The sequence below is a fragment of the Tachypleus tridentatus genome, chromosome 6 (assembly GCF_004210375.1).
Source record: "Tachypleus tridentatus isolate NWPU-2018 chromosome 6, ASM421037v1, whole genome shotgun sequence".
In the NCBI taxonomy this organism is placed as follows: domain Eukaryota; kingdom Metazoa; phylum Arthropoda; class Merostomata; order Xiphosura; family Limulidae; genus Tachypleus; species Tachypleus tridentatus.
The window spans coordinates 10,076,283-10,089,992 of record NC_134830.1 but is presented as its reverse complement, the minus strand read 5'-3'; the positions used below and the strand labels follow the sequence as shown (position 1 = coordinate 10,089,992).

The 13,710-nt window shown below is 32.9% G+C and overlaps 1 protein-coding gene across 2 annotated transcripts in view; it reads left to right on the top strand.

The window, feature by feature from the left end:
* The first annotated feature begins 307 nt into the window (after window positions 1-307).
* The window catches only part of LOC143251916 (26S proteasome regulatory subunit 8), a 291,595-nt gene continuing 278,192 nt past the window's right edge, over window positions 308-13,710 (top strand). Inside the window, exons 1-2 of one of the 2 annotated variants that reach the window (XM_076503279.1) lie at window positions 308-454; window positions 5,476-5,547. In XM_076503279.1, coding sequence (XP_076359394.1) covers window positions 398-454; window positions 5,476-5,547 — 129 coding nt within the window. In that variant the 5' untranslated portion in view covers window positions 308-397. The remainder of the gene's footprint in view (window positions 455-5,475; window positions 5,548-13,710) is intronic. The other variant, XM_076503280.1, reaches the window with a different exon arrangement.

The following is a 13,710-nucleotide window of genomic DNA, read 5'->3' as shown; positions in this document are numbered from 1 at the left end:
TGGCGGTGTCAGTAGGGATAATTATAGTATTAATAGTAATAGTAAGTTACCTTAAAACAAAATTCAGACTTCATTGATGCCTGGACTGCTGGTTAAAGAATCCATTTAATCTAACTGACACAGCAGATGTACACAAAAGATTTTATTCTTTGATGTTGAAATTGTAACCTTTAAACCGTCCAGAAAAAGTTCAATGTAACAGTACAGTTAAAAGACTCAGATTACGATGCAACTGATTCAATTTTAACAAACACTTCACGAGGGAGTGCAAATTAGAAACATAGCGGCTACAATATCATAACATGTTTTAAAAATATTTCTTAATTTTTATTTTATTGCCCTCTAACGACACGATAGAAAACAGAAATATTATCAGTCATCGCGTTTACTTCTCGTAATGGCTGTTTCTGTAACTAGTTTAAATTCATGTACAATGGTTGCAGAAAAAGAACAGGTAATAGCAAATTGTTTTAAATATATAAGTAAGACGATACGACATAATATTTTAGAGATAATCATTATAATTCACAATGTTTAATCAGTGTCAGTTTTACTACATTTTTATACAAATAATATTGTTCAGTTGATTCAGAATCAGTCATGTCAGTAATACTGTTGGTGTTAGTATTGCTACTCTTACTAATACTATCAGTAGGCATCCTAGTCAAGCGTCGTCCTCAAAGTGGGACTTAGGTTTGTTTTCTGTTAAAACTGTATTTCTTAGTTGTTGAACTTTTAAATCCGTGTGATACCTTGGCTTATGGTAAAACATTTCTTGCACTTTTAACTATAGATATGATTTAAGAATGAACTAACGACAGGGAATACCTACATCCAAAAGAAGTTTAGAGTGTATTTACTGGTATTTTGATTGTAACTCAAAAGAGGTAATTATCCCTTATTATAGTTAACTAATTAAGCTTCATTAGGAATATCGTTTACAAGTTTTGCTCATTATTTAAGAAATATCATTAAGTCACTGGAATTTGGAAAGGGTTCAGAGGAAGACTGAATGATTCTAGAGTGAAGCAGGATAATAAACATTGAGTGAAAATATGTTAAAGCAGTTTGAAACTTTATCCATGCGAGTTTAATGTTGTTCTATAATAGTGGATTTGAACTTTTATTTTAGAGAGGACAAAAGTTTAAAATTGGTAAACAGGCATGCTACTTTAGTTACGGAAGTTTGATTTTTTTTAACAAGGTCGCAGACATATTAGACATGTTGCTGTTGGCAGTTGAGAAAGCCAACATTCAACAGGAGCATATAAGGAGAGTCAGTGATTTACTGAGTGATAATGGGTGGGTTTAAATTTCCATTTTTCCTAAATGTGGGTGTGCATGAACAGTCTTAAAAGACCAAGTATTCCTAAATGTATGCACTTTATGTTGCAGTACAATTTGTATATCTTGAAAACTGAATGGGTAATAATAAATGTAATAATTATATTGGTGGAAATCAAGTGAACAGGATCTTTGTGTAGGGTAGAAAATTTCTGTAAATTAGGCTATTTTATTTTTTGAACAGGGTGCCTTTGAAATATATTGCTTTCAAGGGTTGTATGTACAACAGGATTGAGAGAGTAGAGGTCTTGAAAGCATCCAGACATTCAAGACTGAATACAAATAGATGGGTGTGTGATAAATTAAATGGGACAAATGTGATAGGCTAAGGGGCCACATGTTGTCTCTCGGATGTTATGATCACATCCTTGAATTAATGTAGTTATATCTGGTCTCTCAAGATATATCTAGTCAAGTTATATCTGGTCTCACATTTAAAACATTAATATAATTAAAACAAGTAATTCAGTTTTCTAGTTTTAAAAACTGAATGCTCATCATATGATGGGAAATTATAATTTTTCTTCTGAAAAATACATCAAAATAAATGTTTTATGAGCATGTTTTCTAAAAATTATATTAATGTGCAGACAGAGAATGACTGTCCTATTTTTAGTATTTCTTGAAACATTTTTTATGTGTATTTGGTTATCTTCAATTAGTATTGCTTGATTAGCACTTTGGCTTCTGTGAATTTTTAAATTGTGTTAAAATTTTCTACTTTAAATCCTCACAGAATTAAAGATGAGAAAAGACTTTCCTACTTGGTCAACTGTATTACCTTGCAAATCATTGTGATAGTAAAGGGAGTGTATTTTATTATGAATTTTGGGTCTTGTGTTTGGACTGTCTTTTTGGTTTTGACTTTACCCCATTGAACTGAAGGAGAATACTTCAGTTTGAGCATTTTCAAAATTGAAATATGCTGCATTTAAACATTCAAGATATTATAGAGTTGTATCTGAGGGTTCAGATTGTACCACATTTAGTGGTGGTGTAATAGTGTGCTTCCTTGACAATGAAGTAAACAATAAATTAGGAGAATTTCAGCCAATCATTATGATTATAAAATGGGGTAACACGATCAAGATTCTATCAGCAGTCCAGACAAAATAAACATAGTCATCTAGATGTCGAAGATTGACACAGAGATCAAACAGTTACCAGACAAAAACTAATACAAAAACATCATCAGTGAGCCTACAGAAAAGACATACTCATCAGTAGAACACTGAACTGATTTAAGAAACAAAACTTAACAAGAAACTAGCCTAAGACTTAAGAATCAAAGACAATTTTTCATCCCAGTTTTATGTACTACTTAAGGTACACAAACCTAATATACCTTTTAAGCCTATTGTCAGAGCTATAAGTTCACCTTGCCATTGATTTGATACACTTACGCTATCTCCACTATGAAGGAATATCAAACATCATAATCACAACTAAACAGATATTATAGAATGACCATTAGTAATCAGCTGTCATGCTGATGTTCCACCTCCTCTCCATTTCCCTGTTGTCTTGTGAAATCTTTTTCCTTGTTCTTTGTTGACAGTACTGAGATTTTTAGGGAAATATTCAATTATTTGAGTGTAAGAAATGATCTTTTGAGCTCATGTTACAATCCAATTCTTTGAAATTATTGAGTATATTGTTGACAGTATCATTGAGTCTTGGGTCCTTGTTGTAATATCATTGAGACTTTGGTCCTTGTTGTTTTCTAAAAGTTTGTCAATAACATCTTTAAAGACAACTCATATTTTATTCAGCTTTTCTCGACATCACTGATTATAACTTTCCTCATCGTCCTTTCAAACTGTTGATTCAAAATCACCTTCCTAATTTGATGCCCAACAAAAATCCCTTTACATTTTGCTTCTGAAAGATCTCATAATTGTCCTCATGGATACTTGAAACAGTCCCCATCTTTGTTTAAGGTTTCTTACAAACTGCTTCATCAGGTCCAGTTTTATGTGAAGTTGGTAAGAAAATTTGGCAAATTAGAATTTGCCAAGGGTATTTGAGTGGAATGTAAAAAACAGGAACAAGTGTTTTCAATGCGTAACTGGGCAAAGAATGGAAACCCTGGAAATCGAGAGGTAACTACAGTTTCAGTGGAAGTAAGTATTGTATGAAATATATTTTCAGTTTAGGAAAATGTTAACTTTTTCTAAGCAATTCTTGAAAGTTTGAGCTAATATGGGTAAAGAAAATGTTTTTTTTTGTGTTTATAAATGTTTAATAATGATCTTATGTTTATCTGCTACAGTATAAAGGAATTGGTACTTCACAATCTTAAAGAACTTTTTGAGTTTTTTTTTACAGAATTTTGAGACAACTTTGGGTGAAATGTTTAGAAATAATTATCAGCTAGCTGAAATATATTAAATATTGAAAGGAGCTACAAGAACAGGAAGTTGTAAACTGGTTAAACATGCAAGTTGTCCAAAATTTCACACTTGATACATTTTAGTATGAAAAGGTGAAGGGGTATGTTCAAGAAAATGGCACTTTCTAGAGAACATTGTGTTGTATAAATATCTGTCATATAGTGATTCTGTTATGTTAACCATCACAGAAAACACAGCAATTTTTCAATAAAATTGGCCCAAAGAATAAAACATTTTATTTCTGTTTATACAGACTTTTGTAGGGAATAAACATTGCAGATGCTGTGGTGTTTCAGTCGTAATTACCCATGGCACAGTATTTTATAAGACGTCATGACACATCTTATAAAACAATGTCAGGTTATGGTGTATGATTTCTTCATATTTTTGATGATATGAAAAATAAACCAGCAGTATGAAACCTCAGTTTGCATAACCATACCCTTGACAATTTCAAAATAATTGTTTTGAAGAAGGTTGCTGTAAACAAATATGCCTGTAAATTACAAGAAAACAAAACTTTGATCTGAGGACTTTCTACCCCAGTGGGCTAAATGAACTTTTTAGTTTCTTGTAACATTTCTTGCTTTAGTTTTTCACCCATGCTTAAATTGTTTTATACAGTGAATTATGTATCTGTCTAATCATTTTTCAAAACTAATGCATATATGGTCATATATATACAGGGAGAGTTATGTGTGTGTTTATATCTATAAAACTTCCTGTTGTTTCTGTTGTTTGTAAGCATTGTTATACACTTTCATTTGTTATATTGTCATGTGGCTTTCGATTTAGAATGTTTCTGTTTATGGATTTACTGTTCAGTTAGTGATACCTGAAGAAGGGCATATATATATATATACACACACACACACATACACACACAAGTTAAGTAAATTAAAACAAAATCAAAAGGAAGGACTGTTAAAAACATCAAACACAGACTTCTGACTAATTATATTAGTGAATTATAACCAAGCTGAAACAAAAATAAAATAAAAAATGCACCACCAATTGAAAAGATCCCAGGGTATAAGCTATAATGTAGGATTATAAAATGACCCTCAGTTTTGGAGGTGACTGCAAAAGTAGAACCCACATTTTGGTGGGGACAGATACCTCATCTATCAGTCTTGACGTGCATTCACCAGTCTTATGTAAAAAAATAAAGTAAAAGAATAGCAATAAATATTAAAATAAAAATAATATATAAAGAAACAGAAGTTAGGAGAGCAAAATGTGGGTGTTGAAGCCCACAACATCCCACATTTATATCACCTTTCAGTGTCTTCAGACAGTTGTCTGACAGTTGCAAAATAAAAATAAGGTACTACCATATATCAATCATGTTATATTTCTAATTCTGTATATTTCTCTGACTTGAACAATCTAGTTACATTCTATCAATATCTGATCAAGGGTGTTGAATTATTTGTGATAACATTTTCCTTTTTATAAAGCCATTTGAAACAGTGTGTGAAAACTGTTTGCTTTTTGTGTCAGGAAGATTCATATGTTAAATTAATTATGAAATAAAGAGAAGTTTTATGCTTTGTATATCACCAGGTAAGAATTAAAAAAATTGATTTGTTGTTTTATCTTCATCAACATATTTTCGTATTCATGGTCTCATATCCAGTAACATTTCATTTTTGACACTTCACAAATTTGATACAGCTCTAGTTTCAAGTAACCATAACATAGCATCTTATAAAACAGTTTTGTGTTTGTTATATAGATGGAAGTAGATGATGTTTCCAAGGGAGAAGGATTGAAGCAATACTACGTCACAAAAATTGAAGAACTTCAGGTATTGAGTGTAATACTAAAAAATATTTTATTGTAATCATTTCAAATGAACTTAAACCCATTTTCAAAAAATTCATATATGTCCCATGCAAAGAATCATATCAAAACGTTCACATATTTCTCTTGTATAAAAAGTTATTTTTATTTTGTAGTCATATAGTATATATTTTCTTTTCTAAATATTTTATTGTGATTAATATTTAGTAAGGTCCAAACTTCATGTTTCACAATTTTTCAAATTTAGGAAGTGTAAATATATTCCTTAAATTTCTTGTCACTGTTTACTTTTGAAAACAGTGATGTCCAATCAAGTTAGATTTGTATCTCATGAAATAATATTTTGCTCTAAAAGAATAACATGTTTTCCAAAAATGTTGATTTCAAAAAATTTGCTTCAGAAGGATTTTGATTTTTAAAACTGTTTTGTTAATCTTCATGCTCCAGGTATTTTTAACTGTGCATGGCACAAACTTTTAGTGTCTTACATTCAAAACTTTATTAAAATACTTTTTATTTATGGTATACCAATTAGTATAATATAAAATTTTAGCTAATAATCAATATTTTAATAGTATATAAGTTTGAAGATCTTAATGTTAAGAAACATTATATAAAAAAACCCTGTATTTTCACTAGTGTGACATCTTTCAGCTGGATATCTATTTGATCCACCACCTTTCCACTAAGTATGAAATTCAATATAAAATACTCGCTACTGAAAAAAAACAATTTTTAGAGCTTTAAATGTTTTTTGGTTACAGTGCTATCAAATCAGGCCTTTCCTGCCACACCCACTTGTCACATTCTCTTTAAGGATTTAACAGTACTCTCTTACATATAATTATATGTTACCTATAATGAACTGAGAGACAGTTTTCATCTATCATATGACATATTGTATTCTGTTTTTACCAGATAAACATCAATTTCGCTTATGATAGAATTTCTGTTCCCATGGGAATCACAGTGGCTAACTTGGATGAAGTAACTGTAATTTAAAAAACAGATCTCTTTAGGTTCGTTAATATTTGATTAGGTAAAATGAACAATATAATAAAAATGTTTGACGAGGCATGGATGTGAGCAGCTTGTAGTTGTTTGTGGGTAATATAATTTAATAAGATAATGTGAGCTGCACATTCCCTAAGTAATTTACAACTTATAATGGTTAGACAGTTCAAAGGGCAAACAAAAGGGCAATAACATAATATTTAATTAGAAATAAGTGTATATTGTTATGAGCTCAAAGCTACTTGGGATAAATGAATGTAGTTTCATGTTAGAGTTGAAATTCATTACGGAAAGAATAAAGGGTAATTTGTTTTAATTTTCTTTTTCTGTGGTTACGAGGTCAGTCAATATGACCAATCTCATTTTGAAATTGATAGAAAAAAATAATAGATAAAATTTAAAGTTATCCTGAAAAAACATGGAACGTATTTAGGAGGTTTTAAGGATTACATGAGGGCAATTTGAGATTTTTGAGATGAAGAAAGTGTTTTTAATCTTGACATGAAAATTATTTTTCCTACAGATTTATTTGAAACAAGTCCTCAATGTATTGATGGACAAATCTTTATTTTGTGAAAAAATACTTTAACAAAAAAATATGAAAGACTGGTATATTTTGTAAAGATATACAAAGTATAATGAAAGTTAAAAGTATTAAATCTGTAAAGATTTTAAACAAGTACAAAGAGTTCACATTGTTGGTCAAATTGATTGAGCCTGTATTGAGAGAGTTAAAAAGGATTTTGAATAGATAATGTTTAAAATGAATAAATAATGCAGGTAATATTTTGCTTTATAAAAAAAATATATTTAGTTTGATCAAAAAACAACATTTTTTTGGAAAGGAAACAACAGTTTCCTTTTTTTTTTATTTGGGATTGTAATTGGAAATATAGATCATTCCAATTTATAACCTTTAGGTACATCATGCAAAACTTGTTTACATCATCTATGTGTCACACTATTCTACTACTGTAAATGATTGTGCCACCTACTAACAGTCTGGACGTTTGTTTATTTCAAAAACAAAATGCCAAATAGTAATAGTCAGCAATGAACTACTCAACATTTGTTAGATTCTTTGGCATAACAAGATTTGTTGAGTAGTTCACTGCTGACTCTATTTGGCATTTGAGTATTCAGTTATTGGATGCTTAAAATTTTACACAGTTTGAGAATAGATAAATATTAGTTTGTTTTGATCATACTGGATACAGTGGCTGATGAATGCACTGGGTTTTGTAATTGATATTTTTATAACTTCTCCAGTGATAATTTATAACTTCATTAATAATATATGGTGCATGAATTTTAAAGTGGTTACATTATTATGTTATCACTGAGTAAACCGAACAATGATTTAACTTAGAGTTTAAAACAAATCATTTTGGTTGGTCATCATTTATATTGAAAATTAAAATGTCTGAAATAAGATACTGATGATAAGAATTATCAGACAAGAATTATGTCTGAAGTCACTGAGATAGTATTGTTTTGATTTATAACTTAAAGTAATTGAAATGTGAATAGTATCAGGGATTATTAATAATTAGTAGTATCTTATGCCAGTTTGTGGTCATGAATGGAATTTGTGGTTTATTCATCAGTTTCAGATTTTATATCTTTTATTACTGGGTGTTCTCAGTAACTTGTGTAAAACTTTGGTTCCAATAAAATAGTTTTGTTACAGATGCACATGCCTCTTTACAGCTTCAATGATTTAGTTGCAAAATTTATCATTTGGGCAACTTTTACAATTTTATAAGGTGTACATGCCTTAGAATTAAATTTCTTTAAACTGCAGACTAAACTGTGATCCACTGCCTTTGTGATGAAACTTAATTAACCCTCTCAGTCTGGGTCTCTTCATTTTAATGAACCTTGCAACCATTGTGTAACCGTTAAAATATACATACCATAACTTTTAGTGTAGTAAGTATCTTTATGAAACTTGGTAATCTTTTGGAAAGTATTAAAGTTTGTTTTTTTTACACAAAAATTCTGATTCTTCAAATAAGTATATTTTTACTGAAGATGTGTCTGTGTCTGAGTGCAAGGTGATTTTTATGCTAACATTAATAATACCATGTTTTTTTCAACTTAGTTTGTAGATTTCATTTGAATAAACTTGAAAACCCTCCAAATGTGTGCCTGATAGAAACTCGCTTATTCACACAGAAAGCTTCTTTTCTCTTGAGTTCTCACATTCTGCCAAAGAGATTTGTAAACCACCAGCTTCACTAAAACTCTTTCAGAGTTAAGTAATTGGGGTGTCCTGTAGTATACACTAGGGTCTTGTTGTACAGTAATATACTGTACTGCAGGTTTGGATATAACTAAGATAGCTCTTGGCTCTTAAATATTTTAGTAGGCCTACTAGCAGCACTGGCTCCTTGGGATCTATGTACAATCATGGAACTTGAGAGAAAAAAGGTATGTTTTATGGCTTCTTACTCATTATAATTAGTAAAGCTATTACTATTTGTGATACTTGTTTTGCTAAGTACAAAATCCAACTTTAAACCTAAGAAATATATGCAAGGTGAGAAAAGAATCGTCATGCACTTCTAAGAAAAACACGTGGAAGAAGTCGCAACCAGTCCAAAATACGGACCTTGAGAGAGTTTTATGTGCTTGATTTATGCAACAAAGAGCAGGAGGAATGGAAGTATCCAGACCTATAATCCATGCCTGTGAATCATTGGAGACTATAAAGCAGACTAAATTAACTGACTTTTGAAGAAATGATTTGTGTTGCATTATTACAGTGGACATATGATGTTTTGTGTTCAGCATTGTATTGTTGACATTGTACTTTGGGTGAATATGTGTGTATTTCTAATATTTTCCAGCACTTTTTCCATTGTGATTTTATAAATCTTGTGTAAATATTTGAGATTCTTGTATATATTTAATTAGATTATGTCTTTATTACTTATGATTTGTTAATAAATTGTTTGCAATTTGTATATAAGATTCATAGTTGTTTGTATGTTATTTAGATTTTGTTGCAGTAGTTGATACATTACTTCTGTCATAATTTGGCATTGTTCACATGGTTCAGCAATCAGCATGGTGCTTGGCTCTGTTTTTTTACCTTGGGTTCCTTCATACAGTGATTTACCTTTAAGGTGGTCATGGATTTTGGCTCCAATCATTGGTGTTATAACAGGATTCAAGTGTATTCTGGTTTCATCTTGGCCTCAGATCTCATGATATAAAGACCTCTTATTCTCGACCCAGTGGTTAGTTCTTCTTAACCAGTGAGAATTCTTTATGGTCCACTACCCAGGTTACTGAGAGCTGGTAAATGGCAAGGTTCTGCCATGTTCCACTTAATGAAGGAGGGTGAATTTATGTAGGGGAGATCTAGAAGATGTGCCTAGATATATGTAAGTGTCTCTATCTAGAAAGGTCTTTTTACTGGAAACAAGGAGTGATCATTAAACCCTATAATTAAAAGTTGGTAAGTGCTAGTCATTGCAGTGAGCAGAAACACCACTTTGGTACTGACTTTTTTCATGACAGTCCATGGAATGGGTATGGTTTGGATTGAATATGTAACATAGGTAGATAGAGAAATCCCATGAAAAACCCTCAAGTGGTCTTGTGGAACATTCCATCTTAGAGTGGGCACATATAGAGATAAGGCAGGTGGTATGGGCACTTTGAATTATCCTGACTTGATGAGTATATGTTGGAAAGCAAACCTAGTCATTTATGTGATCCTATATTAAATAAGTGTTAAGTAGGGAAATGTAAGAATGCTTACCTGTTTTTTCAAAGGTGAAAAACTGATTGAAGTAAAACTGTTGTTGGAAGCCTAAACTTCTGTGGAGATGATACAGCCAGCTGAGTGGTAGTCCTTGTCAGTCTTGGGAAGAGACATTAAAGAGCTTACATTCATCCATCCCCAAAGTGAATGGATGATCAGGCAGATTCATCCTGAAGGGTGGAAGGAGAAACAATTTGGAAGTAATAGAGGATCCAAAGAATGAAAAGGACAGTTATTGGAGCCTCTAAAGAAATAAGAGTATGACAAACAACAAATGAACCATACTGAATACTGGAATGTCTGATGTCAGATGAGCATAGAAAAGTCATTCAGTAAGAATGGGTATAGGAGAAAGGTGTAACCACCAAACCATGTTACAGAAGGCCAGAGAAAGGAGAACTGTCCAGAATAAAGGAGAAGGTAAGTGCAGTTTAAGAGAATTTGAGAAAAAAACATGGAATAGATGCTTGATTGACTGCAACTACATGCAAGTTAAGAGATTGTGTGTCCAGGGGTGATGGTACATTGAATAAGTTAAGAGATTTTTAAGGTTTTTGGACAAGAGTGGGGTGAACTACAGTCAGATTCCATTCAGGCAAAGAGGAGGACAGCAAGGTATTTGTATAAGGAAGAAAGAGAAGAGGGCATAAAGGACCAGTAAAGAAATTATCCTCTGGCATTGGGATTGGAGAAAGGTGGCACAAACACTGCCCAAAAGTCCATGGTGAAAATGTCAGGCAAACAACAGTAGAACACACTTAAAAGAAGAAGGAATATGTGACATATCAGGATGGTCAGAGGAGAAATTGTGAAAGGGAGACTAACAGTGATAAATACATCATGTTGGAAGAGGAAGGTCAACTTGGGTGTGACAGTAGGTTAGTAAAGAAGAGCAATGGATAGGATAAATCCTACATGTGAAGATGAGGGGATGTCATTCTTTGATGAAAAAGCAACATGAAGTTGAATCAGAAAGGATGGTATGTAAGGAATGGAAAGGTGGCTTGGTCAAGAGAGGATGGATGATGGAAACCTCTATTGTGATTGCTAGAGAGGGACCACCAGAAGGATCCTGCAAGGGATGTACCAAGTCAAAGTAAGGATCAGAAGAAGGAGACAGTGGAGATGACAGGCCTGATGTAAAAGATAGCACCAGACCTAACTGAGGGTATAGGTAGCCGAGATTGAGATAAAGGAGACCAGAAGGGGGGAGATTGGTTTTAAGGGGTGTGGCAAAGGCAATTATTTGGGGAGTAGTAAGTAGATAGTAGAGCAATAGAGGATGTGTAAATAGAGGAACCATATCGTATGTAGGACATGGTATCATCAAGAAAGACAGTGAGTGTGGAACACAATCACTCATGAAATGCATCCCAAGAGAATGAGCACAAAGAAGATCTAAATTCAGGAAACAAAGGGGCTTGGACTTTATGTCCAGGCCTGTTTGCTTCCTGAATTTGGACAAGACAGTAGATGTGACCAAATGGATCAGAGCTAATTTGACCCATAAGGAAGGAAAAGAATTTGGGGATGCTTGATGGATAGCAAGCAGATGGAAAGCATGATAAATATAGAATGCCTCTCAAGGGATGAAGAGCCCAGTGCAAGACTGTCACCCAATTTTGAGAGAGGGAAGCATCTGTAAATAGGTGAAGGTCCAGATTTGAAGGAGGTAAGGAAATACCAGAGGTGATAGGTAGAAAGGTTTAGCCACCAAGCCATATCTCCAAAAGAGAAGGAAGGAGGTGAAACCTTAAAAAGGTTCCATTTGTTGAACAAATTTTAAGATTTAGTAGGCCAGTGGAAGAAGGTTAAGCACAACTGAGACAAGATGAAGGAAATTACTTGGGAACTGAGAACTGAGACTGTGATGAGGGAAGTTTATGGACTACTTTAAATATTTGAAATCCTGATGAGGTAGGGAAGAGAAGTTGGGAGCTGTATGGATGGGAACAGGTGAAAAGAAGTCTATCAACATAAAATTTATTCCAGACCCAGGATAGAATGTGAAGAAGTCTGGGAAAACCCCTCATAATGTGAAGGAGTATGAAGAGAAATGGTAGAGGAGGTAAAATGAGTCATAGGAGCAAAAAGTAGAGATCTGGATTGCCAAGGAAGATCATGAGGAGATCACAGAAGGGCTACTAACATGGTGAAGGGGAGGAGAAGTACTGAGAAAGGGTAGTAATAAATTCATGAAGATGAGAAAAGTGAGGAATAGGGGCAGTGAGGTTGATTCCTCAAACTGGTAAAGGTAGCTCTAAAGAACAGCCAACCACTTGTGTGCAGGTTCCCAGTTCTCTAACAACAAACAAACAACAATAAATCCCAAGATACAACAAACTACAAAATCTTATACTGCTGCATACCATATGTTCCTGACATCAGCAAAAAATAACCAACATTTGGAAAACAGTTGCAACAAAACACAACATTCCAGTAAACACCAGATTTATTCAAAAACCAGGTACAAAACTGTAGTCCATAAAATGTAAAAAGTACACTGACAAACACAACACCAACATAATTTATAAAATACAATTCAAGAACTGCCATGACTTCTATATTGGAGAAACAAGCAGAAAAATGAAACTAGATTTAAAAAAAAAAATCATAGAAAACACCCAGATAATAAGTAGGGAAACAAATATAAACAGATGCAAAATCAAAGAAGCCCTACTTATACAATAGCTAAAATCAATATACAGGAACACATTTACATCTATACAAATTAATAACCTAACATCCACCTGCAACACCCCCTACAATCCTGTATCTGTTTATACTCTCATCCCTAAGATGTGTCCGTCAATGGTCGCATTCAAACTCTCTCTTTCTTAACTTGAAGATGACCTAGGAATATCGAAATGTTCTCTCCCTATTAGTAAAAGTGGTAATACCCATACCAGCCATTCTGAGATGCAGGTTCTCACTTTGTCATGGCCACATTACACACATCCATGTGATATTTCAAGTTCTTTGACTTACCCTTTCTTTCCACTTGGGTGAAAAGTATATCCTAGTCTGCATGAGATGTAGTCTTCTATGTTTGTGCACTTTTGTAACTCCTGCCATCAGATGTCACACTCCATAGGTTTTCTCTTTAGACTCTCTGAAGGAAACCCATCTAGGTACATTAGAGACAACTGTATTAATTAAAGTGTGGGAAAACTATAACTTGATGTAATGTGTCAGGCCTGAACCATTCTTCAGGTGGTGTCTGTTTAAGTAGTATATATATATAGAACACATTTGAATATCATTAGAAAAAGTAACAAGAGGCTTTCCCTTCAGACACTTTCTGAAGGAAACTCATCTAGGTTTAATATTTGCAATGACCCTTCAACATTTTCCTGGTATGAAAATATATTCCTGATA